At 39.5% G+C, this 26,859-nt stretch overlaps 1 protein-coding gene across 2 annotated transcripts in view; it reads right to left on the minus strand.

Moving 5' to 3' along the window:
• Positions 1-26,859, minus strand: part of SLC9A3 (solute carrier family 9 member A3) — a 55,078-nt gene that overhangs the window by 15,995 nt on the left and 12,224 nt on the right. For both annotated transcript variants that reach the window (XM_075416993.1, XM_009943970.2), the window contains exons 2-6: positions 12,958-13,260; positions 7,727-7,887; positions 2,289-2,367; positions 1,327-1,504; positions 240-460 (exon numbers count right to left, since the gene is read on the minus strand). In XM_075416993.1, coding sequence (XP_075273108.1) covers positions 240-460; positions 1,327-1,504; positions 2,289-2,367; positions 7,727-7,887; positions 12,958-13,260 — 942 coding nt within the window. The remainder of the gene's footprint in view (positions 1-239; positions 461-1,326; positions 1,505-2,288; positions 2,368-7,726; positions 7,888-12,957; positions 13,261-26,859) is intronic.

The following is a 26,859-nucleotide window of genomic DNA, read 5'->3' on the forward strand; positions in this document are numbered from 1 at the left end:
CTAGTCATATCCTCACATGACATCATAAGTGAAATCTTACTATATTTTCAGCATTATGATGAAGCTTACTGTAGAAATCTACCCTCCTAACCCAAAACCAACCGTAAGTTCAACTAAAATAAATGCAATATTTTAAAATGAACAAGTCTAGAACTCCTTTTTTTTTGGGGGGGGGGGCGCAATAGAGTATGTGATTGCATCAACAATACAACACAAGGATAGGAAGATCATCCCCTTACCAATAACTCTGTATACTGAGATGAAGACCAGCGTCAACAGAATAAAAGCTGTATTCCAAGTCCATATTTTTGGATTTACAGCTGAAATTCCCAGGAACATGAAGATAATAGTTTCTGCTCCACTGGCCATCATTTTCATGGTATATCTCACAGTTGTAGAAGATTGTTCAGATATGTTAGCCTTGACGTATTTCTGACAGCAGATGCCACAGAAAGTTATCCTGGGGGGGGGAAGAAGCAATTGTTCAGAAAATATTTGTTGTAGCATTTAATATTATTTCCATCTGTATGCCACATAGTGATAAAATCCCACCATTAATTCCTAAGAAAAAATACTCTCAGGAGCCATTGTGAAGTCTTATCTAGATAAAAAGCATGACTCAAACATTCATCCTGAGGTGACCCCTAGAGGTTCGAAGACAGAATTTCGTTAGATCAGAACAAACCTTAATTCTCTTCTGATTACCATACAGCTCTACATGCAAAATTTTAAATCTTGTTTACATTAGACTTAACTAATTATCTGTTTGCAGTAAGATTTGCGGATCTTGAATATACTCACTGTAGCATCTAAAAACATGACTAGCAAAACTGACATGAAAGATATGTCAGGAATCAATGGATACTAAAAGAAGAACGACCAGAGGTACTCAAGCCAACACAGGCAAGATTTCAGCAAACATTAACAGGCCGGTCAAGACAGTGAGAGCAGCAAATAATGGACGTTCACATAATGCCTTAGAAAAATATTGTTTTCATTAGAAATCAGAGGAAAAGATGTCAATACAAATGGACAACGGTTACTTCTTGAAGTATTATTAATCACAGAAGAAAGAGACAAGTCTATTTTGCAAAGGAAGTCCTCATGTTGCCCAGCAGACACTGGAAGACTTACATTCTTTTTTAAGGCTGAATGATAGTATTTGCAAACTATAATCTACTGCCATGTGAAGATTGTAATATTCAGCATAAGCTTTATGAGTGTCATATTCTATGGCTGTGCTATATAATCTACGTCTTTTCAACGTTTTTAAAAACCATATACCCTTCTCAGCCCCTTCACAGGCAGTGATAAAAAGCGACTTACGCAAGTATAGGAGAAAGAGAAAGCATCTCTGCTGTGAGGTATGACAGGTAGGAAATGATAAATACAAATCCAGGTTCAATGATTCTCACGTGCTTGGTGAAACGACTGACCAATGAGAGCAGGAATGCAAAGAAAATGCCAACCAGTGTCCCACCCAGGCTCACCACAAAGAATGACACTGAAAAACAAAACCAAACATAGCTTAAATGGTAGCAATATAATGGTTTTAACTAGTTCTCTTCTAATGGAAAGCCAGCAAATCAGAGAAAATTATTTCTAAATGCAACAACATGACTTGCTTTTGAGCAGTTGGTATGTCAATGCGGTATTCAAGGTCACTTGCTGTTAAGCCTCACCAATTTAGACTTATTCAAAACCTGCTACACTTCTTTGAACAATTATTTTCCCACTTTCTGGAAACAAATGCTTTTCCCAAAGCATATTATAGAATATGTCAAAGTCACTGTTAAAACATTGATTCATAAGATTATGTAGTATCGTGTCATACTTGGAAAAGGAAATAGTGACTAAATTTTTAGGTAAATAGCATTTCTTGATAGTCACTGGCAAATGTTACTTAATGGCAATCAGTGATGGGGAGTGAGAACGCCCATATGCAGTCTCAACTTCCCGGGAATGCAGGAAGAGCATAGGCTGAAACTAAGGACATATTATTAAATACAAAGAAAATATGTAGACCTGTCGATTTCAGTGGTCTTAACAACTGAACTCCACATCTTTTGATTCTCCTCAGAAGAAAATAAATCTTAGTTTTCCACTTATTCAGGAATATTCATTTATTTATTTTCTTAAGACATGCGTTATGCCACAGGCAAGTGGGAATATGAGTGACAAGTGAACAGGCTGAAAAATAACAGTCACTGATAGCATAATAATAATATTTTGTTTAAAATTCTGCATATGTACATCAACTATGTGATACGGAATTCAATTCTACGCACCTATGCCTTTGACACATTCAATCCCCGTCACATTCTCTGGGCCTATTGTAACAAAAGATTCAAACACATTGTACAGCACCTGAAAAAAAAGTAGACTAACTTAATACTTTCTTTGTAATTAAGCCTATTAAAATAATCACATTATAAGACCCAACATTATGAATTCTGAAATTATGTATGACTGAGGGAAATTCTCTGTGGAGGGAGAGATTTTCAGATTTTTGAATTTTTCAAAATGGAAAAAATGCAGTAGAGCAAGAACAAATAAAAATTCTAAAAAAAGAACTTTCCATTTCTTACTTCAATATGATTTCTACCTATAAGAAAAATTGTTACATCTAGAAGTATTTTCCAAAGCACTTCTCAGTATAAAATCCAATTGTTTGGCAGATTTATTTAACTGCCTGCATAGAGTAAACAAGACACTTAATAATAAGATGCTAGTAATAAGGTACTGCATTGAAATATGTGGAACATACATAAAATAAGTTGAACATGAAAGAGAATAAATTATAATCACTGTACCAAAACTTTTAAAATAATTGACTAACAGTTATAGTGCTGAAAGAAAAGAAATCAACTTATCCATACCCCTGCCTAAGGAGGTTTGCATGAGAATCGTTCTTGACACATGCGTGTGTAATCTGTTCTTAATTCCTTCAGTGATGGAAGAGAACTTTATGATGTCTTTCTCAGCTTTCCTTGTTGCCGCAAAGCTTGTTAATTCTTATCAGATTTACCCCATTCATGGCATAGAGATTACTTTGTTCTGTAACAGTAGTCCTTTAAATATTTACATTCAAATAATGCTACATCACCCACTTTATTCTGTCATCCAGTTAAGAACTCCACTTGTTCCATACTTTCTCATAGGCTGTGCTTTCTGACTTTTGATCATGCTTTCTCTTCTCTTCTGGATTTTCTTTAACAAACAATCAAACTTTCTTTTATTTGTAGACTGTTTGTCTTCATTTTACAGTAATGTCCTGGGTTCAGCCAGGACAGGGTTAATTTTCACCAAAAGCCAGGAGGGAACACAGCTGGGTGAGCTGACCCAACCTGGCCAAACAGAGCAGGGTATTCGATATGTTGGGGTCTAGTTGCGGGGAGCCAGGCAGTGGGAAGTCAGTCAGTGGGAAGTCAGTCGAGGACACCGGACGGTGAGAGTTGCTCTGTGCATTTCGCTGTTTATTTTGTATATTCTTCTTATCAGTATTATTGTTGTTACTGTTTGCTTCATTTGCTGCTCTGTTAAACTGCCCTTATCCTGACCCACAAGTTTTTGCCTTTTTCTTTTTATTCTCCTCCCCACCCCAGCAGGGGGAGGGGCGATAGAGCAACCACGTGGCCCTTGTGTTGCCGGCCACAGCCAAACTACAAGTAACAAAGACTCCTTTCCTTCTGAAAACCAGTGAGGTTGATACTTGAGTTCATCATGGGTTTATTTTAGTATTTGTTTCTGGTAATACCCCAAAAGTACTAATGAGACTATTACCTAAAAGCAATTAGTTTTCTTTGGAGTTTCTAGAATGACATTTTTCAAACTCCTGTGAACAGTTAGGCTGCTGCCAGCAACCTTGCAGTGTCTTGCAGACTTGGTTGCAAAAATTAAGCCACTGAGTCTGGTGGACATGTCTTACCCTCCTTTGGAGATAAGCAGGAGCAGGGACAGGACATGATCCAAGAAGCAAACTGAAGCTCTACAGCAACTCAGTTGCACAGTATGTTTCTGCCATAAGACTTCCTGATGTCTGCCCACTAGCACTGTACTACAAAACTACGGACGATTTTATTCTGAGTAAAAAATTTTTTGAAAAGAAAAAGTGTTTCAATCAAAATAAAAACATCAGTAGAAATTAGGAATTCTTTTAATCCTCTTTAAGTCTATTAAGTTTTCTTTTTCTTTATGAACAAAAAAAACCCAGAAGAACACATTACCAAAAACCCAAACCAAACCAGGAACTCTCTAAAACATCCCACAGTTTTTCCTAAATTGGCTCTTTGTCATATATCTGTTTGATAAATCATAGAATCATAAGTTGGAAGAGACCTCTAGGATCATCAAGTCCAACTATCAACGCAACAACACCATGCCTACTAAACCATATCCCAAAGTGTCACATCTACACTTTTTTTGAGTACCTCCAGGGATGGGGACTCAACCACCTCCCTGGGCAGCCTATTCCAATGCCTGACCACTCCTTCAGTAAAGAAATTTTTCCTAATATCCAGTCTAAACCATCCCTGGCCATTGCCTCTCCTCCTACTACTAGTCACTTGGGAGAAGAGACCAACCTCTGCCTCACTACAACCTCCTTTCAGATAGCTGTAGATAGCAATAAGGTCCCCCTTCAGCCTCATCTTCTCCAGACTAAACAGCCCCAGTTCCCTCAGCTGCTCCATATAGAACTTGTTCTCTAGACCCCTCACCAGCCTTATTGCCCTTCTCTGGACACGCTCCAGCAACTCAATGTGTTTGTTGAAGTGAGGGGCCCAAAACTGAACACAGTACTTAAGATGCGGACCTGCTGGAGAACAGCTCTGCAGAGAGGAACCTGGGTGTGCTGGTGGATGATAAGTTGACCATGAGCCTGCAGTGTGCCCTGGCTGCCAAGAAGACCAATGGTATCCTGGGGTGCATTAAGAGAGGTATGGCCAGCAGGTCGAGGGAGGTTCTCTTCCGCCTCAACTCTGCCCTAGGGTGGCCACATCTGGAGTACTCTGTCCAGTTCTGGGCTCCCCACTTCAAGACAGATGCGGAGCTACTGGAGAGAGTCCAACAGAGGGCTACGAGAATGATGACGGGACTGGAGCATCTGTCCTATGAGGAAAGGCTGAGGGAGCTGGGCTTGTTCAGCCTGAAGAAGAGAAGGCTGCGAGGGGACCTTATAAATGCTTATAAATATCTGAAGGGAGGGTGTCAGGAGGATGGGGCCAGACTCTTTTCAGTGGTGCCCAGCGACAGGACAAGGGGCAATGGGCACAAACTGAAGCCTAGGAAGTGCCAGCTGAACATGAGGAAGAACTTCTTCACTCTGAGGGTGACGGAGCACTGCAACAGGCTGCCCAGGGATGTTGTGGAGTCTCCTTCTCTGGAGATATTCAAGACCCACCTGGACAAGGTCCTGTGCAGCCTGCTGTAGGTGACCCTGCTTCGGCAGGGGGTTTGGACTAGACGACCCACAGACGTCCCTTCCAACCCCTAACATTCTGTGATTCTGTGCAACCTCACACCAGTGCTGAATACAGGGGCAAAATCACCTCCCTACTCCAGCTGGCCACTCTATTCCTGATACAAGCCAGGATGCCGTTGGCCTTCTTGGCCTCATGGGCACACTGTTGGCTCATGTTCAGCCAGCTGTTGACCAACACCCCCAGGTCCTTTTCCACTGGGCAGCTTTCCAGACACTCTTCCCCAAGTCTGTCGCGCTGCATGGGGTTATTGTGACCCAAGTGCAGGACCTGGCATTTGGCCTTGTTGAAACTCATACAGTTGGCCTCAGCCCATCGATCCAGTCTGTCCAGATCCCTCTGCAGAGCCTTCCGACCCTCAAGCAGATCGACATTCCCACCCAGCTTGGTGTCATCTGCAAACTTACTGAGGGAGCACTCAATCCCCTCATCCAGATCATCAATAAAGGTGTTAAACAAGAGCGGACCCAAAACTGAGCCCTGGGGAACACCACTTGTTGGTGCCAGCTGGTTTTAGCTCCATTCACCACCACCCTCTGCGCTCAGCCATTCAGCCAGTTCTTTATCCAGCAGAGAATACACCTGTCCAAACCATGGGCAGCTAGTTACTCCAGGAGGATGCTGTGGGGAACATTGTCGAAGGTCTTACTAAACTCCAGGTAGACAACATCCACAGCCTTTCCCTCACCCACTAGGCAGGTCACCTGGTCATAGAAGGAGATCAGGTTGGGTCAAGCAGGACCTGTCTTTCATGAACCCATGCTGGCTGGGCATGATCCCCTGGTTGTCCTTCACATGCCCAGTGAGCGCACTCAGGATGAACTGCTCCATAATCTTGCCCGGCACTGAGGTCAGGCTGACAGGCCTGTAGTTCCCAGGATCCTCCCTTCCAGCCCTTCTTGAGAATGTATGTTACAATAGTGATCCTCCAGCCGTCTGGGACCTCCCCTGTTAGCCAAGACTGCTGATAGATGATGGAGAGTGGCTTGGCCAGCTCCTCTGCCAGTTCCCTCATCACTCTTGGGTAGATCCCATCTGGACCCATAGACTTATAAGTGTCCAGGTGGCGTAGCAGGTCATTAAGTGCTTCCTCCTGGGTTATGGGAAGTTTGTTCTGCTCTCCTTCCTATCTTTCAGCACTGGGGGCTGACTACCCTGGGAATAACCAGTCTGACCATTAAAGACTGAGGCAAAGAAGGCATTTCAGCCTTTTCCTCATCCTTGTTGGCAATATTCCCCCTCGCATCCAGTAAGGGATGGAGACTCCTTGGCCCTGCTTTTGTTGTTGATGTATTTGTAAAATTATTTTTTGTTGTGCCTTACAACAGTGGCCAGCCTGAGTTCTAGCTGGGCTTTTGCCTTTCTAATATCCTCTCTGCACGACCTAACAAGACCCCTGCACTCCTCTTGATTTGCCTGCCCTTTCTTCCATAGGTAGTAGACCCTCCTTTTTTCCCCTGAGTCCCAGCAAGAGCTCCCTGTTCAGCCAGGCCTGTCATCTTCCCCGCTGGTGTGTCTTGCGGCACATCGGGACAGCCTGCTCCTGTGCCTTTATGACTTCCTCCTTGAAGAATGTCCAGCCTTCCTGAACCCCTTTGCCCTTCAGGACTTTATCCCCGGGGAGCCTCTCAACCAGCATCCTGAACAGGTCAACGTCTGCCCTCCGAAAGTCCATGGTGGTGGTTTTGCTGGCCCCCCTCTTTACCTCACCAAGAATCGAGAACTCTGTCATGGTCAGATAAACATCTGCTTGAAGTAAAAGAGAGGGAACAAGCATAAGCACTTTGGTGAGTATTCTCTCTCTCACTGTCTGTATATCTGAGGTATGCATATAAATTATGGGCATAACAGAAATATGCAGAAAAGGGTATGTGTATTAAAAAACAACAGCAAAGAAAGGCTTAAAATCCCTGGAAGCAACTTCAGTAAGTCATGAAAGCCCTACTTGAACAGCAAAGGCAAATAAAACATACACACCTGAAACTTCATTTTAAATACTTTTATGCTCATCCCACAAAGGACTGTATATTTTTATGTGACTTATGGGCTCCAAATAGCTTTCATGCTCAAACATTTAATCTTTGCAGTACAGTGGTTTTAAGCAAGACAGAGAACACCACAAGCTATGCAACACTAGCCCCTAAGTAGATATACACAGATGATACAGTATTTCATTTAAGAGGAAAATACACTTCACAAGAAACTGTCTAGTGTGTGGGTGACTTTGGAATATATAATTTACTTACCACAGTTACTGCATCATTCAGAAGCGATTCTCCAAAAACAATGATGAAGAGAACTTCGTTGACATGGACTTCTTCAAACACTGCCAGAACAGCTACAGGATCCACAGCGGCAATTAAGCTGCCAAACAGGAGGAAGTCCAGCAGTCCAGTATTCAGGTTGCCTTTAAAAACAAAGCAAACAAAATATAAGCAGAGTCAGCTGTGTGTTATCTATAGTAATGACAGGCTGTGATATTACAGATAGTGCAAAATCCTGGAACATAGGGATTCTAAGGCGTCAATTGGAAAGCATTTCACAGAAACTACTTAATAAATTCTGCATTATGTCACCTTGTATCTTTCAAGGTTTATTGGATCAAGCATTGGCCTACGTGGATCAAAGTTGATTCTGGGAGCAGTACGGTCTTGTTCTTATGGCAAAACACTAGAGATAAGTATTTCCAGATCTAAACTGGTTTTGTTTATCTAACTTGAGTAAATTCTCTCAGGATAACTGAGAACTGACAAGATGATAAAAGGACTATACCAGTACTCCTGAAGTAAACCTTCCAAATTACTTCATGCCACAGACCAAATGTGACTCTTGGTCACTAAGAACAGTGGAGATTAACTGCATTCTGTGCAGTTAAACACCACTTGTGGCCTCCCTATTCAAGTGGACATTTACTGATAGATGCAGCTAAGCCATTTGTTCCCAGATCATGATTCATGAGGCCACTGTTAAATTGTCCACAAGTGAACAATAAAAATAGATGAAGGACTAACACGTAAATCAACATGTTTGTGTTGTAGCCCCGTCAGAATTTTGGCAATGATTTCAAAACTTTAAGAACTACCCAACTCTGATAACAAAATAACCCAGTACTTCTTTAACTTTTTAAAATCTTCTTTTAGTTATTATAGTTATTGTGTTCAGTTATGCAAACAGACTAAGACAAGCACCACTACCATTTTTAAAATAGCAGAAAGGGAGAGCCACAAAGATCGCTTTGTTCAGCTTCCTAAATGTCTTGAAAAAATTACCCTCTTCATGCAAGCCAGTGGTATCCCAGTCATTTTTTCTGGGGAACAGATATTTGAACAGGTAGAGAACAGGAAAATTCCCTATGTGTTCATTAATGGATGGAGGAGGAAGCAAGGTTCATTCAAAGGAGAGGAAGCCCAGAATTATATGAGGAAGAGCAAAGAAGGAATATGTTGCAAGATCATTCATTACAACATAGTGCAGAGGCCCGTGCCCCAAATTAATAGACAGTTGTATCAGGCATGATTTCTACAGGTGACGGAGAAATTGATTAAATGACTTTGGAGCATGAGTCAGACAATGAGAGTCAGTAGCCATAGCCAAAGGATAAACATTGCCTGTAAGGTACTTCCAGAACAACATGGCCACTCCTCTAGCAAGAATTCTTACAGGATAATTACTCAAATCCGAAATGCTTAGTGCTCAGTGGGTAACTGAAACAGAAATCAGATTCCAAATATTTTGGATACAAAACAGCATGGGCATATTTACTCAAGAGGAGGACACTCACTTGGGCAGCTAGAGACAGGAGCAGACAACACCCTGTTGTACGCGACAGTGACCAATAATCTGGGGGAGCTGCAGAAGTACATATTCTTTCAGCTGCTACCTGCCAATCAGAGCATCTACAATGTTTTCCGTACAGTTTATAGGGACCTTGGTAAGGCCCTGAAAACAGAAATTCATAGTTTGCATAGATATAGAACTACTTCATATTTTCAAAAAAAGAAATAGTCTTGCTCGTTCTTGGACATATTGGGCTGTGAATGAGGACTGAATGTATCGATTTTAGTGTGAGAGAATGGTTGAAGCAGTGAGTTGAAGTCTGTGCTGAAAATTCTGAGAACAGCCTTGAACCTGAATCTAAGTAATGGTTCCATCAAATATTGTCTTTTTCTGTCATGCTTAAGGAAGGAACAAGCCAAATGACAATAACTATTAGATATCAGGGTACAATAGAAGGTAAGCTTTTAAAATAAATTGGCGCACTAAGATTGCTTATCTTTTTTATATGTTACCAATTATAATCATTGATACAGTCTTTGAAGACTTGCAAAGCTAGTGAGCAAATATTTACAGAAAGGTTAGGACACATATATAATTCCTACAAAACAGTGTCAAGAGGCACAGGATTTCTAAATCAGACTTCTATTTAGACTAATAGCGCAAGTTATTTCCAGGTGATACATGACCATTGTTTCCTCCAGCTCACCAGAGTCTGGAGTGACTAGCTGCCAGCAGTGACATCCGAGCAATGTAAGTTCACTGGGCCCAGTTTTAAGACTTCTACACAAACTCAGCATGTTGTCACTATGACCTAGACTGTACAGGGAAAGCTTTTCTAAGCATTAGTCACAACCACAATTATTCCACAGAGAAGTGCTGCGTGTGTTAGTTCTCCAGCAGATGGTGAACAGTTAGGTGCAATTAGTCAGGCAGATTTAGGATTAGACACTTCTTTGTATTCTGTGAAAGCAGAGTGATCTAGCTGTTAGTTAAGGTGCTGATCTTTTAATTTCATTATAAAGAAGGATCTCTTAGTTATTATCACCTGCTTTCTTTTTGTTCTGCAAATTATAACAAGGATATTGAATGCAAAGAAAGAGCGGATTTTATGTTTATTTATCTAGGAAATCTATGTTACCCAATTCGCATTATGCACTCTCATATTGATGGACAGAATTACAGGCCCCTCCAACTGTAAAGCTGGAAGTAATTTATGTTTAGTTCATCTTAGTCTGTAGTGGATATACATTCCTACACTTTAACGATAATTCTTCTAGCATTATTCACTCCAGTTGTAGAATAAGTGAAGTAGAAAAAAAAATATGCTGTAGAACTTCAGTCAGAGGCTGCTATAAACTCTTCTAGAAATTGAGTAACTCGGTATTCTCCTGTTTTCAGCAAGTAACTAACAACAGCAAGTCCTTTCACAATGTGTGGTGCTCAGATCTTGCTGACATCTTGGAGGTCAACACAATGTATTTAGTGGATTAGTAACTAGGTGTCATGTAGACATTTTGAAGTCCTACTTAGCTTTGCTGGGAAGATGGCATAGTTTGAATCAGGGACAGGCTTCTCTTGCCATTTCTGTAGCTGAAATTAGAACTCTAGTAGACCATAATATGTCTTGGTGGCAAAGGCAGGGCCCCACAGCATACCAACTAACATTCATTCTAAACATTTAAATTCACTGGGCATGTCAGTTTATTGTTTGCCTTTTTTAACATCCCTATTTTTAGCTTGTAGTGCTTTAGCTGTGACTTGTGGTAGGGGTTGATTCTGCTGCTTAACTGTAATCTCAGAGTTCTAGTATATACTGTCACTGAAATATTTGCATAATGATGGAGCAGAACATGTAGCCATCAAACACAGCCTTTAAAATGAGTTGAGAATTATCTACGGATTGGAAGGAGAGCAAGAGATAAATGAATTCTTCTTGCAAAGTAAAATTTTGGGGAAAACACTTGACTACTTTATTTCACATGTCAAAGAGGGCAATGCTTTTCCTTTAATTATTTTTATCAATATATTTTTAAAAGTAATTATCATTCACTATATTTCCCGGAATAGGATGTTAATAAAATATTTTGGGTCATATTTTTAAATTGTTCCAAGCAGCTTGGATATCTAAAGAAAGAAATCCTTGTCCAATCTGTTGCAATAGCAATATCTCTTTTTCATCTCTTTTGATCCTGAAAAACCTGCATTTAAATATAAATGTAAAATTGTGGATGCAGTATATCGTGCCTACAGGCTGGACGCACATAAAACACCTTACCTACCTACAAAAGTCAGTAGTGTCTGCATCTTAGCTGTCACCTTTGTATCTTCTAAAGAAAAATTGTTACTTATAAAATGTGAGTTATAGTAACATAAATATCTAAATTGTAAGCTAAATCTATCATAGATGTCTATATTACAAACTTCCACAGTTCTGTGAGATGAGTCTCATATGAACAAGTCTGTGGTCTAGTTCTTCCAGACTGCGATTTTCAAATAAGGACAATACAGGTTTCCCTTAAAATGCATGGAACGGATATCCCAAACTTTTGGTCAGTTTCAAAGAATCTAGCCCCATATTCTGCTACTTCCCTGCCCTGGACAATGGGAGCAGTACTGTCTTATCTTCTGTAATAATCAGCTAATAGTTTAATTCTTCATCACAAATATATTATCTGCAACATCTGCAACTTCTGACATTCGAGGCACTCTTTTTATCTGGAATGAAAAGGAAAAATTGCTCCAAGTCAATTTTGCACCGCTGTGGTTAGAGAACAGCCCCCTGACTAGCTGTCAAGCCTATTGTACAACACAACATACCCGTTGCGGTCTTGGTGCCACTCAGTCCAGGATCACAGCACTGATTGCGAAGAACAGATGGGCAGAGTGCATGGGCACAGCAGCACACTGTCTATACTGCTCTCAGCAGCACTCAGATGTACCCTGTAAGTACTTTCTAGAATTCCCTAACATAAGAGAATTTTGTCCTAGAAGGGCTTTTGAACTTCCTCAGTACAAACACTAAAAAAGCATAAATAGGATGCCTCTTGCAAAATACATGCAATCCAAAAACTATGTGAATTATAGTTCTTCAGGTGGCAGTACAGAACTTATTCGCATGCCACACCTGCTGAGGAGATTAAGAACTGCTGCTCAGTGCCTTGTCTAGAAGCCCCATGCCATTATATCGTAGTATAATTAAGACAGAATGTGCCTTACATGTGCTACTGGGCTCTGTAAGTCTTCAGTTACAATTTCCAGCCTCACAAGACAAAACAGAGATGCGTCATGCATACTTACCCACTCAGAAACCACTGAGTATTTAATATTACAGCTGACTGAAGGAAGATAGTTCCATTTCACAATAACTTTGAAGTTTTCTGTCACAGCGGAAAGAAACAAGCCCTTCAGAGTGTACTTTTGTCCAGATGTCGATTAGCAGAATGAATCCTGAGCTTTATCCTGAGAGTGTACGCATACATTTAGACCAGGGAAATAGGAGAGGCACAGGTTCAAGTCCTTTTTGTGCTGGCTTCAGAGAAAATTTCTCAGATCATTCTTAAATCTGGTAAAAATGTTACAAACTGCTCTCATTAAAATTAGAAATTTTTGCTGAAAAGAGTTGTAAAGTTGTAAACTATCACCTGTCTAACAGCTGACATACAGTAGCATTCACAACTGTGCCTTAACAAATCAAACTTACCCATTATTCCTGTCCAATAGACACCATAGAGAGATAAACCGGTTGTGGCAGCATTCCAGACTGTCCCAATGACAGCGTACAAAAGGATGGAACCAAGATTTCCAAAGAACAATCTATTTGGCATAAAATATCCAGCATCCAAAACAATGGGAGGCAGCAGGTAGAAGAAAAATACAGTTGGTGTAAGGGCAAAGGAGGCAATATGATCTGCTGCCCATACAATGCCACCAAGGAAGACACCAAGAACAATCAGCAGAGCACTCTCTGGTACCACCCGAGTGACTTTGTGGGACAAGTGGAAAACTGCAAGGAAAGAGGAAACAGTTTGTCAGAATTGGAATGGAGAAACAATTTGAGCAACAACTGTTGTTAGCTGGTAATTTTGACTTCACACAAACTTCCTGCTGTCATTGTTATTAGACTCAAAAGTATGCATGGAATGCATGGGGTACAGACAGTGTCAGAACCCAGCCACCTCTAAAATAAAATAAAAAGGTTGATTTTCAGATTTTACCCAACATATTTCAACTTATATGAAACCAATATTCCATGACATTTATTTTCTTTAATGGGTTATCTTCTCCATACAAGATCTGTTTAGGGAAAGATGGTGTTTATGCAAAACTGTAAGTGAAAGACTGAACAGAAATGGTAGAAGTACTGGAAATGTATTACATTATGGTTTATGTCTGTATCTAAAAATAAACATCTGACTTCCTAATATTTGTCTTTAAAAATGACCAGTGTACTATCAGGTTTATTGGAGGATGGGAGAAGAATGCTGAAAGTAGAACTAGTTTCAAGAGTACTCTATTAAATTTACAAAGAATATCATGTGACAATGTAGCCTGCAGCAGGAACAGAATGGAGCTGATATCACAGGAGATCCCTTTTGTGTCTTTTACTCAAAATCTCCCTGGTAAGGACTCCAGCTAATTCAGAGGCTTTCTGGAGGAATGGGCGCTTTAGTGGTGCCTTCTTCATATATAGATATATTTATGGGAAATCATTCCACAACAGGTTACTTTTTGTATAGTGTCATAAAATCTTTATCTTACAATAGTATGTCAAAACTGTTAATAAAGGTGAACAGTATGTGGTATCTATTCAAGAAAAACATGTAATGGTATCGTGTGGTAAGACTATTAAACTAGCCAATAATCAAAGGGAGACAAAATTACAGTGCCATGAGTGAATCTAAAGAGACAGAAAGATGCATTGGCAATGCCAAAACAGAAAAGATAGACTGTTCAAGATGACAGAAACACAAGTAAGACTGCAAATGTGTGTGGCAACATATATTTCTAGTGGACTTGTTCGGTATCGGACAGAAGAAAAAAAAACAGAACAGAGAGAAGTCAAGTCTACAAAGAAAGATAGAATATCAAAAAGGAGGAGGTGACAAAGGTGTTTGTGTAGGGATTTCTGTAAGCTTTTTCTTCAGTTTATCTTAAATAATGATGTGTCCCAGATGGTCTGAACCCCAGCACTTTGTCATACTGACCCAATAAATGGGATTTTACTTATATAGCTTTATGTCGAAAACATGAGTCTCACTTTAGGAAGAAAATTCCACTAAAAGACACTGAGTTTCTCCCAGTTGGAGAAGAATCAGTCTAGAACTGTGTTGAAGCTTTTACAGTGCTAATGCAAGTTAACTCAAAATTAGTTTGGACAAGAAGCCATCGTTAAGAATTCCAAGACTTTTAAGGTATAGTGGAAGAATGTTTCCCATGACTATGTAGAGATCTTAGACCAGGTTACTTTACTGAAAGACTATTGTTTTTCCTCCCAGACAAGTATTTATTCTAGTCAAACATTTACTAGTTACCTTTTAGAGTGATTTAAGGGCCCCATTCCTGAACAGTGTGTCTTTGTTTTGGCTGCATCTACATAGGCAGTTAGAAGCATCACCCACCATTGTAGCAGCTCGACAGTAAGATGGCACAAGAGTTGTACAACCTCCATGGCCTCATCAGAATAGAAAACATGAACAGAAAATGGCAATAGCCTGCCAATACCAACAATGAGTGTTTGTAGACAAGTCTTGAAAATTAAGCCATGTTCGAACATAGCTTCAGAGTGGGATTAATACAACAACATTCACACATAACAGCAAACTGCATTCAGTGAAGCTAGCTAAACTGTGCCAGTTTTCTACATCATCTGTGTCATGCAACCAATAGCTGAATAACACTTCACAGAAGCAAGCACTGTGTTTTTTCCCAGTTAGTTTCCCCTGTTTATAATAAAGTCTCTTGGGTTTGCATTAAAGAAGAGAATAAATCAAATAAAGAAAAACAAACAGCTACTATTCCATGTGTATAAGTGGTGGCATTTAACTTCTCCAAAGTCTTTCCTACTTGTCATTCTCGATTCCTTGAATTTCCAGTCAGTGAATTATCAACTAATTTATCACCTCAGAGTAGGGATTATCTCCTTATCCATGATAATGAATGTTGCTGAGCTAGTCTCACTAATCCAAGTCGGTTTCTCCTACTCTTATGTTTGCAGATAAGCCATGACTACAAGAAGTTAAAAATTTAAAATAAACCTGTGAAGACTTTTCAGAACTAGACATTTGGGAAAAAAAAACATGTGCAAGCTAAAAATTCATATTCTGTAGAATTCTCACCTTTACAACCAAAACCATTTTATCCCAGTGAGCACTGGGAAGCCAACCCGATTTTGCATATAACACTGTCTCCTATAAATCTCATGTTCTCAGTGAATCAGCTACATCATATGTGTCTATTGTTCCCTTTAACTCAAATTGACTGATTATCTCTACCAGATTTTAATACTATCAGCAATAAAAGCTTCTACTCTGTTAGTTTAGGAATGCATGCTGTGGACAGGGAAGTTATTGCATGAAATGAGGATCTAGAGAAGTCTCTTCTTTTTTTTTGCATTTAGCCCAAGCAAATCTGAACACTAGACCATTATTTGTTTTTAATGTAACCGCCTAGCTAACTCTGCAGGCAGATAGAACGCAATATGGTTAGCAGAACCCTAGTATCTACAAACATAGAAACATGTAGAAGGAAAATACCACATCTGATGAAATTCAATGAAATAGCTTTAGACTAAGATTCACTCCTTCTCTGGAGATATTCAAGACCCGCCCGGACAAGGTCCTGTGCAGCCTGTTCTGGGTGACCCTGCTTCGGCAGAGGGGTTGGACTGGGTGACCCCCAGAGGTCCCTTCCAACCCCTACCATTCTGTGATTCTGTAATGGAAACTCAGATCAGTGTTTGAATTCATATTTGCACTTACAGTAACTTTTTTTCTAGCTATGTGCATAAAATATATGCAATCAAGATACTGCATTATGAGTAGTTATTACATTTATAGAGATTGATACAGATTAATTTCAAATTCACTCCTTAATATTTTTGTAACAATTCTTTATCATGAAGTTGTATTCCTAATACATTCTGAGTGTGTTACATACTGACGTAATGATAGTACAATCTTTTCATAAAGTTAGCCTTTACTTGCTTAGGAGAGATCCAGAAATAGTCCGACAAAAATGAATTATGTGCCCATAAAGTCAAAGCATTGGAATCTTTAATTATACCTGAATGTCTAGCATCTTTAATTATACCTGAATGTCTAGCATGACTAGATATTTCACCTTACTGAGGAGTAAACTACAATCCAGCAATAATGGACAAAGAGTTTAGTTCTATTCTGTTATGAAAGAAATTACAAATATCTGGAAGGATATCATGCAGTGCTGCTCAGAAATTACTCTGTGAGGGACCCAGAGATGAAATTAAGCCTGTTTTCACTGCTGTTAATGAAAAGTACGTGAATATGTTTTAATGAGGAGAGGGAAAGTGCAAAGGAAGAAAAATTGTAGCCAGTCCATGGCACAAAATCTATAAATTTTAACATTTATCATTTACAATTCATCTATATAAGTCCAGACACTGTATTAGTGAAAAAGTTAGAAATATGCCTTCAATCCAGTACAAGCTAAACCTGGCTTGAAAACGGTTGGACTGGCTAGTGGCTAAACTGTTTAAATTCAAGCTGGGCATCTCTGAATTAGAAGCATTCTACAAAGTTAAGAAACAATTACATAGTATAAACTTCCTGTGACAATTTTTTCTGACACTTCCTTTGAGATCTAAGAAAAGGGACTGTTACATTTAACGTATCTGATGAGAAAGACAAAACAAATTAGCAATCTATGTTTCGATGGCTGGAACCAGTTTCTTTTGACTCAGAAATATACTGTAAGAAATAAGTTATTTTTTATCACCTTTTAAAAAGACAGTAACTTAGATTAAATCCTTCACTGGCATTTAGAGCATTCAATGAACTATATGTTGCTTTCTAATACTATCAGAGACTGCTTTGCAAGAAGTGATTCAACAGAATAATCTTTCTCTCATTCATTAAATGAAATGAAGACAGAAAAGACTGGTTAAACAGCAAGAATAATACACAATAAAAGAATAACAATGAAGAGATAATGTACAATTCATGGTCAAATCACTTAATGTTTGTACACACACAAAAAAAAGTTTTCTGAAGTAGGGTTTTCCCACATTCCTTTCCAAATTATCTCTAACCACCAGTTTTTAGTGAACACTGATTTTTGCTTATCAAGCAGAACATTTCAGCGACTTAGTTTCAGAATTTTGTGCTTTGTTTCCAGCTGAAATGAACATTTCAAGATAGATTTGCCACCTTTTCAAAATACAGCACTACAAAAATAAAAATCTGAAACTATTTACTATATTGTTAAATTTCAGGATTTATATGGTCATTTCAACACTATCTTAAGTGACAAATGACATTTCCATTAACTTTGTTCCTGTGAAATCAAGGCCATTAAAACACTGAAATAGTTTCTGCAGATAATATCACTGTCCCAGTCAATCACAAAACCTAGTGCATGTGCACAGTATACAATATTTCAACCAGAAAAACCAAGACATGACTTATAATAATGCTAGTAATTCTCTGCAGAAGTTTCTTTTCCATGAATCTTTGGGTAAAATCCAAGGAATCACAGAACAATTTAGATTATTAAAAGATTTTCCACCTCTTTTTTCAGACTTATTTCCATAGTTCCCACAAAGGCATAGATACAAATTTGCAAACATTTCTCAGCTCCCCCTACCACTGCTAATGACAGGTGTGGGGTCTACCATCTGCATTTTTGCAGATGGGTCACAAATGCACTGATAGTATGCTATTAGTCTTTTTTTCAGTTTTGACCTTTTATTTTCACTTATAAAGATTAAGTTATCATGTTAAACTAAGCCATGAGTGCTTCTAGTTTGAGATCCAAGACTTGATTCTCCATAGCTGGTGAGAACCATTGACTAAAGTGAGAGCAAAATATTGCAAACTTTTCTTCATGATTCTTTGCATTTACATTAGAGAGATGCAAAGCAGTATACAATCAGGTTCCTGTAATGGAACAACACAGAAGTTACTAAAGAGCGGGCATGAATAAATTCCATGAAAAAATATTCTGCCCAGAGAGAAATCTTTCCTCTAAACATCTTCCAGCAGTTGTACTCTGACTAGCAAGCAGCATGAAATTTATGTTTCTTGTCTTACCTACCTGTTAATGCTCTCCTTAACATATATAGAGGGGGAATTCTATTTTAAAACTGCTTAGTTCTACCCTTTCTGCAGTTTTTTTCAGTGGTGTCTTCTGCTAAAGTATGTTATTACTTTAAAAAAATCTAAAATGTATTCCAATAGCACACATGGAAAAATCTGGTTTATCTTGTCTGTATTATAGCTCAAAGTATAATCAAATACCATTTTGTGAACTAAATTGATCAAGTATAGCTAGGCATAAATGCTGTAAAAAAGACTCTGGAAAGTCCCAATCCATTCCTATTCTGTCAGTCTACCCAACTAGGAAACAGCCACACTGTGTAAAATGTAGTATGGAACATCCTTTTTCAAGAAGGGATCATTTTGCTTTCACCTTCCCTTTCAAGGCATGCATCCCTGGCCCGTCCCTTGCTCCAGATCTCCACGAATTGGTTGCACCCAGTTAGTGGATCATAACTAATCAGCTGCATCTGCCATACCAAGAAAGAAGAAGCAGTGCTGTAGAAACGCACGACATGGCCTACGCAAGACCCTGGGCAGAGATTGCAGCATTAGTGGTGTAGGAACTGCTTGTAGATGCTGGGGCAGAGAGAACTGGGTATTTTCTATTCTTTTTTCCCCTATTTTTTATCTGGAAACTCCTTTAAAAGTTGATTTTAAATTCTTAGTGTTTGACATTTTTTGTCATTGAGCTGCATATGTAGGAAATACAGATATCCTGACCTCCCCAACATGTAAAAAGAGGCTGAACAATCACTGTTTTAGAATTACATCTAACTCTTGGTTTACTAAAAGACTCATATAATCACTTATCGTTACTGGCTGCCTGTAGTGTTCGCTGTGGTCCTCTCCTGATACTGAGGGGAACGTACATCAGCTTCATTCTGCATGTCACCTAGTCCAGACTAATAGTGAATCTTTCTTAAACAACAGACAGTACAAACTCCTAGGAAACTTCACTGTTGAAATTGTTGAAAATTGAAAATTACACAACCATGATGACCATTACTAGTTTTTTTCTTTTTTTTTTTTTAGGTAGGGTAGCTCTCTTCCACTCTTCAGTCACCTTGGCTTCCGTTTGATGGGCAACTTTCTTTATACTTCTACAGCTTTAATCTCAAATTTCTCCAGAGGCTTTGCTGCTCATCCTGAAGTATTTGGTGTTAATTCCTATCTACTTCATATATTTGTTCAAAAGCATGCTTTTCTCACAAGTCCACTTTTACTTACTCCACTCTTCTAATAAGAATAGGGGTTTTGATCCCATTTTCTGTCCCCTATTTATATTTCTCTTTTCTTTTGTTATGGCTCCCTTTACTTTTCAACAGTCCTGCCCACCTACTAGTTCTCTAATAAACTTCCTGCACTTGCTGTACTTGAATCTTCAAAAAGGTCAAGAAGGAGGACCCAGGGAACTACAGGCCGGTCAGCCTCACCTCCATCCTGGGAAAGGTGATGGAGCAGCTTATCCTGGAGGTCATCAACAAGCAAGTGGAAGAAAAGAAGGTTATCAGTAGTCAGCATGGATTCACCAAGGGGAAATCATGCCTGACCAATCTAATAGCTTTCTATGACGACATGACTGGCTGGGTAGACGAAGGGGGAGCCGTGGATGTTGTCTACCTTGACTTCAGCAAGGCTTTTGACACAGTCTCCCATGATATCCTCCTAGGGAAGCTGAGGAAGTGTGGGCTGGATGAGTGGTCGGTGAAGTGGATAGAGAACTGGCTGAATGGCAGAACTCAGAAGGTTGTCATCAGCGGCACTGAGTCTAGTTGGAGGCTGGTAACTAGTGGTGTCCCCCAGGGGTCAGTACTGGGCCCAGCCTTGTTTAACTGCTTCATCAACGACCTGGATGAAGAGTTAGAATGTACCCTCAGCAAGTTTGCTGATGACACCAAACTGGGAGGAGGGGTAGACACACCGGAAGGCTGTGCTGCCATTCAGCGTGACCTGGATAGGCTGGAAAGTTGGGCAGAGAGGAACCTGATGAGGTTCAACAAAGGCAAATGCAGGATCCTGCACCTGGGGAGGAACAACCCCATGCATCAGTACAGGCTTGGGGTGGACCTGCTGGAGAGCAGCTCTGTGGAGAGGGACCTGGGTGTCCTGGTGGACAACAGGTTAACCATGAGCCAGCAGTGTGCCCTGGCTGCCAAGAAGGCTAATGGAATCCTGGGGTGCATCAAGAAGAGTGTGGCCAGCAGGTCGAGGGAGGTTCTCCTCCCCCTCTACACTGCCCTGGTGAGGCCTCATCTGGAGTACTCTGTCCAGTTCTGGGCTCCCCAGTTCAAGAAAGATGAAGAGCTACTGGAGAGGGTCCAGCAGAGGGCTACAAGGATGGTGAGGGGACTGGAGCATCTCTCCTACGAGGAGAGGCTGAGGGAGCTGGGCTTGTTCAGCCTGAAGAAGAGAAGGCTGCGAGGGGACCTAATATATACTTACAAATATCTGAAGGGTGGGTGTCAGGAGGATGGGGCCAAGCTCTTTTCAGTGGTGCCCAGTGACAGGACAAGGGGCAATGGGCACAAACTGAAGCAGAGGAAGTTCTGTCTGAACATGAGGAAGAGCTTCTTCCCTCTGAGGGTGACGGAGCACTGCAACAGGCTGCCCAGGGAGGCTGTGGAGTCTCCTTCTCTGGAGATATTCAAGACCCGCCTGGACAAGGTCCTGTGCAGCCTGCTCTAGGTGACCCTGCTTCGGCAGGAGGGTTGGACTAGATGACCCACAGAGGTCCCTTCCAACCCCTACCATTCTGTGATTCTGTGATTTCTTTATACTCATATGTCTTTCATTTTCTGCTCTATCCTTGTAACTCATCATTTTCACAATGTGCCAGTTTTGAATCCCTGTGCATTGACCTCATTTGTACTGGATCTCTTTTTTAAGATCTCCTTCATGACTTGACTACATAAGTTTCTGCCCTTGCCACATTACCAAACAGCATTTCCTGCCTGCACAGCCATATGCATACCTTCCAACTAATTACAGTTGCTTTATGCAGCCTGCACAGAGGATCTAGGAATTTTAATTACAATCATAAGAACTAAACCGCTTTCAGTCTTCACTTCAGCTCTCTCCATTTCAATCTGACTTCACCTTTGTGCACTTCAAGTCACCAGAAATACAGACTGCATTCTGCATGAATCACAGTAGAAGCAGGTGCAACACCATTAATAATTTCCTATCACAATCTATAGTTAGCTACATCCTGGAATCATTATCACATTGGTGACTCAGTCATCCTGTATTCACTTCATAAAGATGTGTACCTCTCCTTCTCATTCACAACCTTGTGTAGAAACTGAATGAAACTGCCCTTGGTATTACTGTATTTCATCCCTGCCCCAATCCTCAAGATATGGTTTTTCTAGTACAATAGCCAGATCTACATGAATACTGACAATCCCTAGGGAAACGTGCCTTCAGAAACCTTCAGTAGGATACCTCACCTCTTTGTGCAGTGATAATTCAAAAAAAAAAACCCACCACCTGCATAAGACCAGTCCAAAAACTAAACTCTAGTGACTTCCACAAATAACCTTCTTGTAGTTTATCTTGTCCTTTCCTTACCCTCCCCATAACTGTTCTACACCCTGTCTTCTTAACAGATGAATTTAAGTCCAATCAAGCAAAACAAAAAATAACCTCCATTGTGTTCTAAGAGCGGTTCAGTTGAAGTAAGGATTCAAAGCATTAGGGAACTGCTTTTCTAGTCTGTCCAGGAAGTGTTTGAACAGACTTGACATGGCTGGAGCTGATCATTATTACTTGTATTTGCCTTTCTAATCTTTATCAACAAAATGTGCTCAGGTTTTTTTTCCTGGTCAGGAAACAGATAGCATATTTTATAGTCCTTTAGATTCTATTCTGTGGACCTTGCAACAATGGTATTCTGCAAGTCATCTTAGTTAATTTTGCCATTTTTGTATTCTTTATACACAAGTGGTGCAAAACCTTTAAAGAAAAAGCTTTTACCAATTTCTTCTAAACAATATTGCCCATACAAATTGTAAAAGATTTTATTAACCTGTATCTTATGCTTTTATTAAATTTAGCAAAAATTGAAAGATTTCCTGAAAAAGACTCCAAGATATTTTATAGCTGATGAAACTCGGAGATATACATGTATTGTGTAGCAAGCAGTAAAATCCATTTTTGGTATAGGTCCTTGGGTACTGTCTTAAAATATAGTACATGAGCATGACAATTAACACTATTCATACCTAATCTTTGCAAGGCACAAAGACCTTTATTTTTAACTTGTTGAGATGAACTGGTTTGAGTTTAGTTTTATCCAGCTCAAGAAAGCTTTGTTTATTTGTCACATATGTAATGATCACCATTTACAAAGTGTACAGCATTATAACAAGCTCATTAAACAGGAGATTTATGTCACTGTTCTTTGTAGGTGAACAATTAACAAAATATGTTAGCAATTAAAAATGCAACCAACATACAGGTCAAGGTTCTGAGCTGATAGGTCACAACATAACAAGATAGCCCCAAGCCAAATTCAAAGAAGTGTGTGAGTAAGCAACTATTACCTCTATAAGCACTTAGAACATAATGGAGTTTAAACAGTCAGGTACAGTTTATCATAATTACGCCAAATAGTTCTTTTTTGAAGGAACAGTCCCGCTACAGTGTAAGTGTGGTAAAATTTAGCCCTTATGGAACTGAGCTGTACTGAAAGAAAAATGGGAACAGCCAATATTTCAAAATGAGAGCAAAGAATACATTAGAAACACCTTGAGGTGTATAGCAGAGGATATAAAACGGGACAGCAAAAGTATCATAAAACTACTTCATTTCTTATGCAAAGGTATTAGAATTAAGTTTAAAAGACAGTCTTCTTGCTCAAGTAGATATTGCTCACAGACTGAACTCAGTTAAGGGTTACTATGATTTTTCTGTGTTTATGATGCTGTCAGCACATGATATTCAATACAGAATAGAAATATAAAGAAACACAGCTGAAGGCTATTACATTCTGGAGTTACTCTGTGTACAAAAGAATAAAAAGAGTATGTTTCTGTCACAACCTCTTCCAGTTACATATTTAAGGGTCATCAATAACTAAGTACAATTAGCAGCAATTTTCCATCACTAAAGTGGTTTTGTCTAAAATGATCTTACAGTATAAATTAAAAAAAGCATTCTGAGACATGAAAATGAGGTAGAATTTACTTTCTACTAATGGTATACATTGCAACTGCTCCAGCTTTCAAATTATCTTCAAAAAAATCACTGCAATTTATTGACAGATAGTTAAAGCAATTTTTTATTTTGAAAATACCAAACTACTTTCCATTAACATGGGGATAACTGAGTTAAATAAAGAAATGCCAAGAAATGCTGAGTTAACTCATTTCATACTATGAATTTTAGAAAATCTTTTCCTTTTGACCCTCACTTTAATTTGATCAATGAATTAAAACAAAAGTCTCCCTTTGGGAATGTTTTGGCTTTTGCTCATATAGATAAAGAGCTGCACAGAGATGAATTACTAGTAACATATGGAAAAAGTTATTCAGGTGTCATGATAAATTGCATAAAGAATTACCAATGCCTATACACAAAACAGAACCAGTTCTTCTCCCTGGTTCTGGTCCACTGTACAAAGAAGAAAAACAAGATGAAGAAGAAATAATTTAGTGAATCCCAACAGCAGGGTGGAATTCTGAAAATCTCCTTACACTACAGCGATTTCCTCTTCTTCCCCAGTACAGCTTCTTGCAGGGCACAGTAAGGATTGCTGCCTGTTAGGAAGGGCATGAAGGACGTGATTAAAGCCTAAGGGCTAGGGGGAATAGCTATGAAGGCTGCTCAAAGCCATGGGCTAGTAAAGTACTTTTTTCCAATCTTTGGTAGACTGCCTTGCTTCTTGCCCCCTACATTCCACCCTGGCAAGATATTAATTAGTACAACTGGAATAGCACGGTATTATAGTGGAAGTATTCCTGATTATAATAGTAAATTTAAAAAGTATAAGGGTATTCAAATTTAGCAGTGATGCCCACAGACAAAAAAAAAAAAAAAAATCACAAATGTCAAGCAGCTCTTGCTCAAAACTGAAAACAAATTAATTTGAGAGAAGTTAAGAAAACATACCTGGCTAGTGTCCACTGCAAGTGAACACTACTGTGCACCCAGCAAGGCTTCAAAATTTTGCCAGAGTCTTGTGCTGGAGGAAAGGTTCCAGCAGCTTAATAAGAGAAGAATTTCATGATGGACTACAACTCTTGTACGTAATTATAGAAACGCAAGTGTGTTGTTTACATGTGCTAGCGATTTGATAATCTCAGATCTTCTTGATGAGATTATTTTTAATTAGCAAGTTAGAAACACTTTTAAGAGAAACACTCCCTGTTGTCAAAAGGTGTCCAGAATGACAACAGATGAAGGCTAGAGTCTTTTCCTAAGTTTTTTACAGGGCTGTGGAAGCTCCTCAATGAAGGATTTGAGGTTCCAAAACTTTGTCAAGAAATGGAGAAGCAAATAGAAACATTTTTTCCTATAAGAATGCTGGTGAAATCACTTGTCACTCACCTGTTTCTCCATATACAATTTCCTTTGTGGAGTTTTACTTGAAGTGAGAGTGGTTCTTTTAACATCAGTAGTGCTAATCAGAAAGAAAATGGTTAGGAACTGAGCAAGGTGATTTGTGGGAAAGAAATAGGCAAGGATTCTCATGTTACAATACTTGTACACCACTCTGTCACTTTGTTCCACAGAAGGTTAAGAAAACACCATTTTCACCAGTCAAGCCTGGGAGTTTGTCTTAGGCAATTGCGAGAGAAGACATTACATGCATCCTCACTGAATGCACTCATTCCTGCCCATAAAGGAAGTAGTTTTGCTGAGAAATCCAGGTACATTTTTTATTTTTACACAGATTTAGGAAGAGCACAGTGGACCTTAATTTATATCACTCTGATTTTTTTCTTGCAAATGTCTCTGAGATCCTGCTTTCCTTCAATGTGCTTTACACGACTTTTGATTTTTGTCCTTACAGCTTTTCTGATTGTTACTTTAACTCTCATACCTTAATCATCTCATTTGAGAGGTGAAGTACATGATGATAACAGCAGGAAGAAGTAGCGCCCTTATACTACAAAATGTAATATATAGAAAATAGGTTTGATGTTTCGAAATGGGGTAGGAAGGTGATGATGAGACAGCTGTTTTGTCAGTTATGCATCTGTGTTTTGTAGTGCATACACAGGGAAAGTGAAAAAGGTTAGCATGCAAAAGGAAGTTGACAAGGAGATTAGTTTAAACTGATTTTCTGCAGTGAAGAAAGAAAAAGGAGGTGAAAAAAACAACTGGCTAAAGCAGTATTAGAAGTAGCTCACAACCCAAATCTTTTGTTACTGAAGATGACGGTGTGTTTCAACAAGAAAGGAGTGGAGAAAACAGGCACAAGTATCTTCCCAATTAGAAAAACAACATCCCAGAGTGTCACAAACATAGACTAAACATGATATATAGTACAAAGTCATATCAACATAGAATTATTTGCTTTATATAGGAAAATGTCCTTTATACAGTCCTATCACTTCCGACATGGCATAAGGATTTTGTATCTGTGCAAAAATTCATTTTTGGGGAGCAGAAAGAATTCAGTATGAATCAAATCTTACACCTAGTATATGCACAGTAGTGCCTCTTTTTGTGTCCTATTACCATGTATATATGAGCTAAATTTCAGTAGAACCATAGAATAGTTTGGGTCAGAAAGGACCTTTAAAGGTCGTCTAGTCCAATCCCTCCTACAATAAGCAGGGACATCTTCAGCTCGATCAGGTTGCTCAGAGCCCCATCCAACCTGATCTTGAACGTTTCCAGGGATAGGGCATCTACCACCTCACTGGGCAACCTGTTCCAAAGTTTCTTTCTCATATCCAGTCTGAGTCTACCCTCTTTTACTTTAAAAACATTACCCCTTGTCCTATCTCCACAGGCACTGCTAAAAAAAAAAAAAAAAAAAAAAAAAAATCTATCCCCATCTTGCTTACAACGCCCCTTTAAGTACTGAAAAGCCACAATAAGGTCTCCCCAGAGCCTTCTCTTCTCCAGGCTGAACAACCCCAACTGTCTCAGCCTTTCCCCATAGGAGAGGTGCTCCAGCCCTCCGATCATTTTTGTGGCCCTCCTCTGGACCCGCTCCAACAGGTTCCTGTCTTTCCTATGCTGAGGGCTCCAGAGCTGGACACAGGACTCCAGGTGAGGTCTCACCAGAGCAGAGTGGAGGGACAGAATCCCCTCCCTCGCCCTGCTGGCCATGCTTCCTTTGATGCAGCCCAGGA

This window comes from Opisthocomus hoazin, chromosome 3, assembly GCF_030867145.1.
Source record: "Opisthocomus hoazin isolate bOpiHoa1 chromosome 3, bOpiHoa1.hap1, whole genome shotgun sequence".
NCBI lineage: Eukaryota > Metazoa > Chordata > Aves > Opisthocomiformes > Opisthocomidae > Opisthocomus > Opisthocomus hoazin.